This window comes from Pteropus alecto, unplaced genomic scaffold, assembly GCF_000325575.1.
Source record: "Pteropus alecto unplaced genomic scaffold, ASM32557v1 scaffold339, whole genome shotgun sequence".
In the NCBI taxonomy this organism is placed as follows: Eukaryota; Metazoa; Chordata; class Mammalia; order Chiroptera; family Pteropodidae; genus Pteropus; species Pteropus alecto.
In genome coordinates this window covers 521,015-532,553 of record NW_006442509.1, presented here as the reverse complement: position 1 = coordinate 532,553, position 11,539 = coordinate 521,015, and the positions used below count along the sequence as shown (strand labels likewise).

At 53.7% G+C, this 11,539-nt stretch overlaps 1 protein-coding gene across 1 annotated transcript in view; it reads right to left on the bottom strand.

Annotated features, from left to right (window-relative positions):
• Nucleotides 1-7,270: 7,270 nt before the first annotated feature.
• The window catches only part of LOC102878112 (keratin-associated protein 10-12-like), a 14,612-nt gene continuing 10,343 nt past the window's right edge, over nt 7,271-11,539 (bottom strand). Inside the window, 3 exon segments of the mRNA XM_015597628.1 lie at nt 7,271-7,530; nt 7,533-7,594; nt 7,596-7,871. Of these exon segments, the coding sequence (XP_015453114.1) occupies nt 7,271-7,530; nt 7,533-7,594; nt 7,596-7,871 (598 nt within the window).

Below are 11,539 nucleotides of genomic sequence, written 5' to 3'. Positions count from 1 at the left end.
AGTGATGATGGTTAGGCTGAGGCCTGAGGACCGAAGGACGTCCCCGAGGCCTGTGTGTGTTCCAGCACGCTGGGCTCCTGCTAGGATGACCAGATTCAGGGCCTGACCTTTGGGCCCTGGAGTGCGTCCCGGGCACCTGTGGTCAGCTGTCACGGGAGAGGTGGTACCCGTCAGGACCTGCGGGTGGGTTAACCCAGAGGAGGCCAGTGTCACCAGGCCGGAGCAGAGAGGCTGGGGGACAATCCATTTCTGACGTGAAATCAATCACGACCCAAGGGGAACCTTATGGCACATCAGTTAAGGATATTGAACTGCTGGAAAATACTGTAACATGCACGACAGACGGCAGATAGCACGAGAAGTAAAAAGACCTGTCGACTAAAACAGGGTAAGATACAAAAGAATCCAATACAGAATTCAAAACATTCAAATTTCCAGTATCTTCAGGAAATGCTACTTGACCTCATTAATAATCAAAGTTCCTCACATTAAAACGTGAATGTCCCACCTGTAAGATCCGCCAGGGTCGCAGTGCTGAGAACGCCCAGCGCTGCCGAGCGTGGGGGCCTCTCAGAAACGCTTAGCGGGCGTGGTGTGTGTGCGTGTGATAACATAATATATAATTTACCATTTTCACCATTTTGAAGTGTACGATTCAGTGGCATTCGGTACAGTCACGATGCCGTGCAGCCGCGACACTCTCTAGACCCAGAACGTTCTCATCAGTCCAAAAGGAAATCCTGCGCTGTTAAGCGGGCCCTTCCCGCCCGTCAATCACTGATCTGCTTCCTGTCTGTGGATTTGCCTGTTCTGCACGTTTCATGTCAACGAAATCACACGTTTCACGTGGCGTTTTGTGTCTGGCTTGTTTCACTTAGCACGATGCTTTCAAGGCTCGTCAGCCGGCAGCGTGTGTCAGGGCTTCGTTCCCTTTTAACGGCTGAATAATATTCCACCGTATGGAGAAACCACATTGTTTATCCTCAGCAGCTGATAGACGTTTGGGTTTTTCCACCTTCCAGCTGCTGTGAATGGTGCTTACCCGATAGAATGAATTAGAAAATGTTTCACATCGTGTGTGTGTGTGTGTGTGTGTGTGTGTGTGCGCGCGCGTGCGTGCGTGTGTGTGTTTTGGAAAGTTTGGAGAAAGACTGCTATTAAGTCTTCTGTAAATGTTTAGGAGAATTCGACATTGAAGCCCTCTCGTCCTGGGCTTTTCTTTTAGGGGAGTTCTTAATCACTGATGCAATCTCATCACTTGTGTTAAGTTTCTTCAGCTTGTCTATTTATTCTTGAGTCAGTTCACTCGCTTTAGATCCAAAGATACAAGAATATTGAAAGCGAAAGAATGGGAAAAGGTATTTATGCCAATAGTAACCAAAAGAAAGCTGGATGGCTATAATAAAATCAGACAAAATAGACTTTGAGTCAAAAATTATTGTAAGAGACAAATAAAGACTTCAAATATTGCTAAGAAAGTCAATATATCAAGAAGATATGCCAATTATAAACCTATACACACCTAGCAACCTAGGCGTCCAAAATATATAAAGGAAGAATTAGACGAGAGACAGTTCCAGTTCTGCGATAATACTTTGGAGACTTCAGCGAGTCATTTTTGTTAATAAAAATTAAATAATAGAACAATTAGATCAAAGATCAATAATGAAATAGAGGATTTGAAGAGCATTAAAAACTATCTAGACCTAACAGACATATACACAATGATCAAGTCAACAACAGCAGAAGGTGTTTTTTTTCTCAAGTGCACACGGAATATTCTCCAGGTTAGACCATACGTTAGGCCACAAAACGAATCTCAATTCATGTAAAAACATTGAAATCATTCAAATTATCTTCCCTGACCACAATGGAATGAAACTCGAAATCAGTTACAGAAGGAAAACTGAAAATTTCACAAATATGTGGAAATCAAATAGCACATGTAAACATTATCAGTGGGCCAAGGAAGAAAACGCTTTCGGATGAATGCAGATGAAGACATGACAAACTTAAACTTACGGGATAAGCGAAAACGATATTCAGATGGAAATTTATAGCTGTCGACATTTAATCAGAAAAGAAGAAAGATTTCAAATCAACCTGTCTTTACACCTTAAAGAACCAGAGAAAAGAACCAACAAGACCCAAAGCAGCAGAGAAAGGAAATAAAAAATTAGAACACAGATTAATGAAATAGACTAGAAATATGACAGAATCGACGAAACCAAAAGTTGATTCTTGGAAAGAACAGCAAAATTGACATTCCTTTAGCTAGACTAAGAAAAATAGAAAGAAGACTCAAATTACTAAAATAAGAAGTGAGAATGGGGCATTATTACTGACTTTTCATGAATAAGGATTGTGAGAAAGCACTACAAGCAACGATTCATCCAAACATTAGATCTCGACATAGTGGAAAAATCCTTAAAAAAAAACACCCGCTCCTGAAACTGAAACTTACTGGTGTTCTTTTTTTCTTCACGTGGCTCCAACTTATTGATCTGTGCCCTTTTATTTCAGCCTGAATTATTATTTCTTGTATGGCAGGTCTACTAGTAATGAACTCTTTCAACTTTTATGTATCTGGAAATGTCTTAAATTGTCCTTTGTTAGACTCCTTGATTGACAATTTTAAAAAGCAGTTTAAATACGGCACCGCACTGCCTCTGGCCACACAGTTTCCAATGGAAAATTGGCTGTTAACCTCTCTCTTGCTGCCTTTAAAATTCTCTATCTTTGTCTTCCAAGAATTTGATTATAATGTGTCTTAGCGTGGTTCTCTTTGAGTTTATTCTATTTGGAGTTTATTGAGCTTCTTGGATGTGTAGACTCATGTTTCATCAAATTTGGGACGTTTTTGACTATTTCTTTTAAAAATAATTTAAAAATTTTCAATTACAGTTGGCATACAATATTGTATTAGTTTCAGGGGTGCGACATAGTGATTAGACATTTTTATGCCTTGTGAAGTGGTCACCCCGATAAATCTAGTGCCCACCTGGCATCATACGTAGTTGTGACAATGTTATCGACCATATTCTCTATGCTGCACTTTACATCCCCACGATGATTTTGTAACTACCAGTTTGTTGTCCTTTATCCCTTCCCCCTTTCACCCACCCCTCAACCCCCATCCCACCTGGCAACCATCAAAACGTTCTCGGCATCCGTGAGTTTGTTTCTGTTTCGTTTATTTTGTTCTTTAGACTCTACATGTAAGTGAGACCGTGTTGCATTTATCTTTCTGTGTCTGACTCCATTCAGTGCAGTGTCCTCTAGGTCCGTCTGTGTTGTTGCAGATGGCAAGACCTCATTCCTTTTTTACAGCTGAGTAATATTCCATCGTATACCTATATGTGCCACCTCTTCTTTATCCCTTCCTCCACTGATGGACCTCCAAGTTTACTCCATATCTTGGCTGCTATAAATAATGCTTCAACGAACCGGGCTTGGGGCTGCTTAGCAAGAGGTATGGGGAACGCCGAGGCCAGATGCTGCTTGTTTAGGGTTTGAGAACCTTTGAGACATTTTAGAAAAGTCCACAGAATGAGCCAAGACAGTCCGTTTGTATGGAAAAGTCACTGGAAGCAGCTTAGGTGGCCTGCACGTTGGTGGGGATGGGGTCTCAGGGAATCAGCTGGGCAGGGGGAGCAGTGTCAGCCAGGATGATGAAGACTCAGATATGGTGGTGCCTGTGTCCGGATGCCAGGAGGAAGAGGGCCCAACAAAGGAAAAATGGCTTCTGCCAGCACTTCTGTTTGGAAGAAAGCTGCCCCTCCAGCCCTCTCACTGAAGCCAGACAACTCAGTTCCTCCCTGCACGTCCCTGATGCCCTTTGAGCAGGTGTCCCAGTGCTGGAGCTGAGTGACTGAGTCCGTCAGCGGGAAGTCTGCACGCGGGCCATTTAAGAGAAACATCTGCGACTCCCTCCACCCTCCGTCCACTCATCCACCATCTCTACTGGTTTTCACAGCCAGAGTTATAGGGACTTCTCTTCCCTGCACTGGAACCCTAGGCTGGGAAGCCTGTTGTGGGGCTGGGACCCCTCGATCTTCAGGGGGACCTCTGCTGCCAAGATGTCCCTCTGATGCTCGACCACCACAAGCGGGTATGGGACCAGCTCGATCCACATTGCCTCTCCTACCAGTCTCTAGGTGGCCTCTTCTGTGTGTCCCTAGTTGTAGGGCTTCTATTCAGCTAGACTGCAGGCAGCTCCCGATGATGGGTGTTCTGTAGGTTACTTGTGATTGTGATGTGGTCGTGAGAGGTGGGCACAGCGTGTCCCTACTTCGCCATCTTGACTGGAACTCGACCATTCTATCTTTAAACATTTATTCCGCTCCCTTCTCCCTCTCCTCTCTTTCTGGGACTCCAGTTTAGCACACGTTGTGCTTGATAGTGCCCCACAGGTCCCTTAAGCTCTGCCCACTTATCTTCATTCTTTCCTTCTGTTATCTGCGTCTCAAACTGGAGTATTTTAGTTTACCTAACTGAATCGTCACTTCCACGAACTCTCTTTTCTGCCTGCTCAAATGTTCTTGGAGCTCCTCTAGTGAAGTTTTCGTTTCAATTATTATACTTTTCAACTCCAGAATTTCTCCTTGGATTCTGTTCTTATTTCTCTCTCTTAATTGATATTCTCCATTTGGTGAGACGTCAGTCTCTTGTTCCTCTTACCTCTTTGTCCGTGGTGAACTCCGAGAGTGTGTTCATAGAGTTGATTTAAAGGCTTTGTCTAGTAGGTTCGCTTCCTGGACTTTGCATGCCTCATAATTTTTCTTGCAAACTGGACATTTTACTATTATAATGTGATAATTCTGGATATCAGATTCTCCTCCCTCCCTATAGTTTCTTGTTGCTTATTGTTGTAGCTTGTTTTTCGTGTGTTTAACAACTCTTCCAAACTATTTTTGTAATGACTGTGCTCTTTGTCACCTGGAGCCAAAAAACGTCTCCCCCAGACTTCGCGGCTCACTCTGCGTGTTGGGGCGCGCCTTCACCCCTCAGCCAGGCAGTTTCCAGCTGCTCCTTCACCTTCACTTCCTGCTTGCTCTGAGCTCGAAGTCCAGCCAGAGGTGAGCACGAGGGTCTTCTCAGGTCTTCTCCGAGCATGTACCTCCCTCGTAGGTACATGTGGGGCCCCCTAGACTCCTAGGCATTGGTGGAATCTTCGAAACCCTTATTCCTCAAAGCATCTCATTCCCTAGCGTTTCATTCCAGGCTTTTTTGGTGTCTTCTGTTTGCCATGACTGATGCGCTTTCCCCGGATGCCTCGACGGGCTCATTGGACAAACACTGTCCGTGCAGTTGCTCTTATGCCTTGAGAGATCTCTGAGTCACGAGAAAGTCAAGCCCTTCGTGTGCGGCCTTCAAGAAGCCACCAGACAGGTTCAAACAGACAACCCCACATCTTTTAAGGCAAGGTCTGCTGTGCTCTTTGTGGCACCAAGAGCCCCCTCCAGGAGCACAGGCTGCCATCTTCAAGACTGCTGCGGGGCCGGGGTCGGGGGAACAGGGCGAGGGTCCGCTAAAATGACCCAGGGCCCTTCCACCTGGCCGCGGGCGCTTTTCTTCTTGATGGCGCCTTTGCTCGGTTGCTGTGAACCTTTGACCATTATTCGCAGTTCAGCTAAAGCTGCTTCTGACAGCTTTGCTAGCGTTTGGGGCGTCTCCGCGTGGCTGGGGCCTGAGAGCTCCCCATCCCCTACCGTTTCTGACATCACTCCCGCCAGGCGCTCTTTTGAAAAGCCCTTTTAAGGACATTTGTCAGTATCTCTCAGAATTTAAAATTGGCAAACTCTCCAGCCCGGAAATCTCACTCCAAGAAATCGAAGCCCCACAAAAAAGGTGCGGCAGTGCACACGGGTGTACGAGAGCCCCACCGCGACGGCGTTTGTGATAACCAAGGCTAGTGCGACTTTACGTGCCTGTCCACCTGGTATTGCGTAAATCATTAATGGTGCGTCCACACTTGCGGATGCCATGTGCGTAGGCCAAAAAAAAAAAAAAGTAATAGTAACGGCGAGATATTTTTCCTTAGACTGGCAAAGACAGGGGACGGCGACCCGCGCGCTGTGCGTCGGAGCCGGTATTACGAAGTCAGCTCCCGGGCGGCGCGGCGGTGGGTGAGGCGGTTGTCGCGTCACCGTCGCCTGCGCGCTTCACTCTGCGGTTCCAGGCTCGGACTCGCTCAGCCGCGTGCGAACCCGCATCCGGCCGCGTCCAGGCGCGTGTGCGCATGCGCCGTCCGCCCTGGGGTTCGGCCCTTCTCCTGCGCGTTCTGGGCTTTCCACGCCGTGGCTGCCTGGGGTGGTTCCAGGCTCGGACTCGCTCAGCCGCGTGCGAAACCGCATCCGGCCGCGGCCAGGCGCGTGTGCGCATGCGCCGTCCGCCCTGAGGTTCGGCCCTTCTCCCGCGCGTTCTGGGCTTTCCACGCCGTGGCTGCCTGGGGGTCTCCCCGGGCCTGCGCCCCCCTGGCCCAGCCCGGGGGCGCGTCCTGGCCTCTGCCCTCTGCGCCCCAGCTGCTGGCCCTGTGCTAGGGGCACGGGGCGTCCGGTGTCTGTGAGTACGTGTGTGAGTCCAGGACGCCCAGCCATCTCGGGGGACGGTCCGCGCCCTGGGCCAGCCGACTGCCCGAGGCTCCCCGAGTCCCCTGTACCGTCCTCACTGCGCCTGACCGGCCCGCGCACAGCCCGCACCTGTGCCATTGGAAGGGGCGACTTCTCTGCCACCGGGCCTGTGCACTCTGAGCCCAGGATGCACCCATGGAGCCTGCAGGACCTGGGATGGGGGTTAAACAGCGGAATGATGGCACGAGGTGGACCTGAGTTTGCAGGTGTCGCGTACAAAAGCCCACAAGTGTCCAAAGCGGGGAATGGCAGGAGGGGCCCAGGCCTCACGACTGACCCCCCCAGGTGCGTGTGATCAGCGTGGAGGCCACTGAGGAGGGCAGAGCTTTTATCGGTGCTCAGAGGGCGAGTGACACTGCTCTGCGCAGGGCCAGGGCCCATGACCAGGGGAGGGATGTGGCCTGGACCGAGGGGGCCTGTGTGGCACAGCCAGGGCACCCGAGGGCCACAGGCAGGGGAGGAGCTGTGAGAGCACCTCCTGCCCAGAGGAGATGGGGGCTGAGCTGTGCCCCGGGCAGGGCGGGCCCAGGAAGCTGGGATGCCCGGGGCTTCCAGGGGCTTCCAGGGGCTTCCAGGGGCTTCCGGGGGCTGGTGCGGAGGCGGATTCCTGGAGCCTGCGGGTCCTGGGGGGTGGTGCTCTATCTGCAGCAGGACTTCTGGGCCGAGGCGGGGACGCAGCAGGCCACGCGGGAGCACGCGGGGCGGCAGAGCAGGGACACGCAGGAGGCCGGGCGGCAGCGGCCGGGCTGGCAGGAGGCGGCGGGGGCACAGCAGGAGGAGGCGGGCACGCAGCAGGCGGGCCTGCACACGGGGCGGCAGACGAGGGACACGCAGGAGGAGGGTCTGCAGCAGGACGAGGGGCAGGGGCTGGGCTGGCAGCACGAGGGGGCTGGGCAGGGGCGGCCCGGGAGCAGATGGGCGCATAGCACACGGGCTTGGAGCAGATGGGTGTGCTGCAGATGGGGGGTGCAATAGACAGGCTTACAGCAGACAGGTGTGCAGGTGATAGGTGTGCAGCAGACAGGTGTGCAGCAGACGGGCACACAGCAGGCCGGCTGGCAGGGGGAGGAGGCGCAGCAGGAGGGCTGGCAGCTAGACTGCTGGCAGCACGAGGGCGTGCAGGAGCTGCCGCAGGCTGCTTGGCAGGGGCTGAGCCCACAGGCCGCCTGGCAGCAGGGGCTGGACACGCAGCTCACTGGGGTGCAGATGAGGGTCAGGGTGGGGGCCGGGGTGCAGCAGCTGGGAACACAGCAGGTGATCTCACAGCATGTGTCGTGGCCATTGTCCACCTGCCAGGAGGACACGGCTGCCACAGCTCAGGTGCTGGAGCAGACGGACAGGTGGGCATGGCCACTGCAGAAGTCCTGGAGCAGCAGGTGTCAGCCACGTCGGGAGTGTTGGGGGATGCGCTGGACCGGCGAGGGGGTGAGGTACTCGGGCATCTGGCGTCCCCGGGGCCTGGAGGAGCCTTCCCTGTCCTCGTTGCTCAGAGTGTGATTCCAGACAACGCTCTAAGTTTATTTGCTGTGAGACGTTTGGAACACTGTCCTCGAGACCTCTGAGTGTGACTGGTGATGGCCGGTCCCTGTCTGTGTCCTGTTTGTGTAGCTAAGGGGCAGCGTTGCTGTGGGGTGGCCGCCCCGTGAGCTGGGGTGTCAGAAGCCTCGGCCCCTCTTCCGTGTCTCTGCTCGTGTATCTTTGGGGTGACTTCCGCTCTTGGGGTATTTTGCAGCAGCAGACGCTGTGCCCGTGTCCCGGACCCGCCCCCGCTGAACAAGGTGACGGCCCGCGGAGCGCCCGTCGCCTGCTCCGCCCGGACCGCGGGGCGGGGGCGGTGTCCCACTCTCCCCCGAGCGCATCGCCAGCGTCACCCAGACGCTGTTCTCAGTTCTCCCATTTCTCAGTGCCCGGACGGCGAGCACATTCTGCTCCGTCCGGAGTTTCGGCGTCGGGTTCGAGTGGCTTCCTGTCGTGGCGGCCGGCAGTTTCTCTTGTTCTCCAGCAGCCCCGTGAAAAGCCCCTCCTCCCAGGCTCGGAAGGCAGTGGTACCCACTCTTTGCTTGGATCCGTATTATTTTAACCAGGTGGCATCGTTCATGGCCCAGTGTGTGCGGTGGGCCCGGCTCTAATTTCCTTACTCGCACGTGTTTTGTTCGTGTTTGTGTTTTTCCTTTCTTAGGGTTAATAGTTGCTTCTTTTGTTTATTTGCTTTTTTGCTGTGTGCCTGTCATTACATCGCCCTCGAGCTCTCTGAGTCACCCCAAGCCCTGCCGGAAAGGCTCAGACGTATCAATCGTCTGCCGGCTCCACTGATGCGTGGAGGCGCCTGTCCTGGCGGCCTGTGTCTCCGGGCGTCTCCCTCCGCTGTCGACTCCGGGTGTCCCCATCTCTCGTTTCCTGAGCGCCATGTGTTTTCTTGCCGGGTTCCGCCCTGATTGGGCGGAGCACATCCTTTGGTGGCTTTCCGAGAATGGCGTGTTGGAAATGAAATTTTGAGCACAGCACAGCTCCAAACGCCTTTATTCTGCCTTTTCCCTTGATGGATCGTTTAGGTTGGTGCAGCCTTCTGGACTGAGAAGGTCTCTCTCGGGATGTTTTATTGACTATGTGGGACATTTCCAGAATGTTCCGTGTCCTCTTGTGCTGTTTCAGTGAACCCACTTCCCCAAGGAGTAGCCGCTGTTCCGCCTTCTGTCCCCACCGATGAGTTTGGCCTGTGCTAGCTGCTCCTCTGTTCGGCTTGAGAGGGCACCTTTACATTTCCCCAGAGAAACTTCCTTTATATTGGTGCGAGTCTGTCTTACTGAACCTGGCTCGGGATCGTGGTTCCTGTAACTAACATCTTTTTACCCTTCTGGATGGTTTTTTATTATGTAATATTTCAGAAACACATAATTTAGAAAATAATATAATAAGTGCCTATGCATTTACGCATCAGCGTAAAGAACCCTCGACATTCCGCCCGCTCGCAGATGCCACAGACGTCCTGCGAGGCCTCCCTCCCCCGGGGCAGCTGCTCGCTGGGCCGGGGCTCCCCTCCCACGGCCGGGGCTCCCCTCCCACGCGAGCTTTTGTGCCTCTAACAGAGATGATTACAGCCACGACGACAAAGCACTGCTTTGTGGTTTTGCCCTTTAAATGTGCATTTTTCTGCATCTATTCATCTGCGACATGATTTTTTTTTTAATTCAGTGTTGCGTGTTTGAGACTCACGCGCGCCGATGTGTTTCTCTGGTTCGGGCACTGTCACCACCGCGGACTCTCACGGTGCGTTCGTACCGTGGCTTACCCGTGCATTCCCCTCAAAGGGCGTGCAGGCTGCCGGTAACACTTAGGGGTTCAACAGTACTGTGAGAAAATCTGTGAGCACACGTGACATCTTCTCCAAGATCCATCCTTGTGGCGGGCCGTGCACAGGTTCAGCTTTTCCAGGTGTTACCGACCTGCTCTGAGCAAGAAGTCTCACCTGCAGCCCGGAGCAGAGTGTCCACACTGCAGGCCACGCGTGTGACACGGAGCGCATCGTGTTTGCACTCCAGGCCATGCTTTTTTTTTTTTTATCAGACTTAAACGCTTTTGCAGTTCCCATGGGGTGTTGGGTCCCCACACCTCCCCTCGGTTTATGACTCTAGCATTCCCGGGACACAGCAAGCGGTGCTGAGTCAGCACAGGGAAAAGGTGTGTGGGGAGAGGCCGGGGCCACGAGGTGCAGCCTGCAGAGCCTGTCCCAGTGGAGTCACACAGGGACACACTTACTCCCCAGCAAGAAGCGGTGACAACACGTGTGAGCTGTCCTCTGCAGGGAGCTCGTCAGAGACCCCGTGCCCGGGTTTTCACCAGGGGCAGGTCACATGGCACCTCTGCCCAGCTTGTCCCCAAGTCCCAGACTCCAGAGGGGGAGCAGGTGCCAGCACAGCCATCGCGTCCGTGCAGACGGTTTAGGCCCCACGAAGCACTCTGGTCACACGGTGATGGGAAGCCTCCCGAAGTCCACGTTCCCAGAGCCAGCCGAGGGCCAGCCTGGGGGACAGCACAGGGACGGCCACCCCGGCCTTTTGTGCTAACTCCTTCCCGCACAGGCCTGGGGGCTCAGCCTTCTGGACTCAGGGCCCTGGACAGAGCGGGTCAGGGTGTCGCCTCTGAAGGGCGACCTCTGCTCAGGGCAGGCACGGCCCTCAGACTACTCAGCCTTTGGTCCAGAAGGTGTGTCCCTCTCTTGGACAAACACATGGCCAGAGCGATGGGGGCTCATGGAAACCCGTGAAGGGGCAAGAACAGGGTGGCCCATCCCGGCAGGGGTCTTTGTCACAAACGACAGAAATGAATCCTAGTTAAATGCATCGGGAAAAGAATTTATTGAAGGGACAGAGGGCACAGAGCTTGGGAAGGTGAAGAGACCAGCGCAGGGGGCAGCGGAGGCGGCTCCCTCCCTCCCCTCCACACAGCTCGCAGGCAGGGAGAGTCAGACGGCCTCGCTGGGGTCACTGCCGAACTGGGCTTGGTGGCACGGCATGTCGACTGGGGACAGTCAGTGCTTGAAGATGTGGGTGAGCTGTTCCCAGGGGGAGACATGCACAGGGGACCATACATGCCCACTGCAGGAGCCCACGAAGGGGACTTGATAGTTGCCTTGGCTCATGGTAAAGAATCTGGAGGCGTAAATGGCAGTAAGCTCTTGAGGTTGGGGTGCTTTTAAGAAGATAATTCAGCAGCAGGACTTCTGGGCCGAGGCGGGGACGCAGCAGGCCACGCGGGAGCACGCGGGGCGGCAGAGCAGGGACACGCAGGAGGCCGGGCGGCAGCGGCTGGGCTGGCAGGAGGCGGCGGGGGCACAGCAGGAGGAGGCGGGCACGCAGCAGGCGGGCCTGCACACGGGGCGGCAGATGAGGGACACGCAGGAGGAGGGG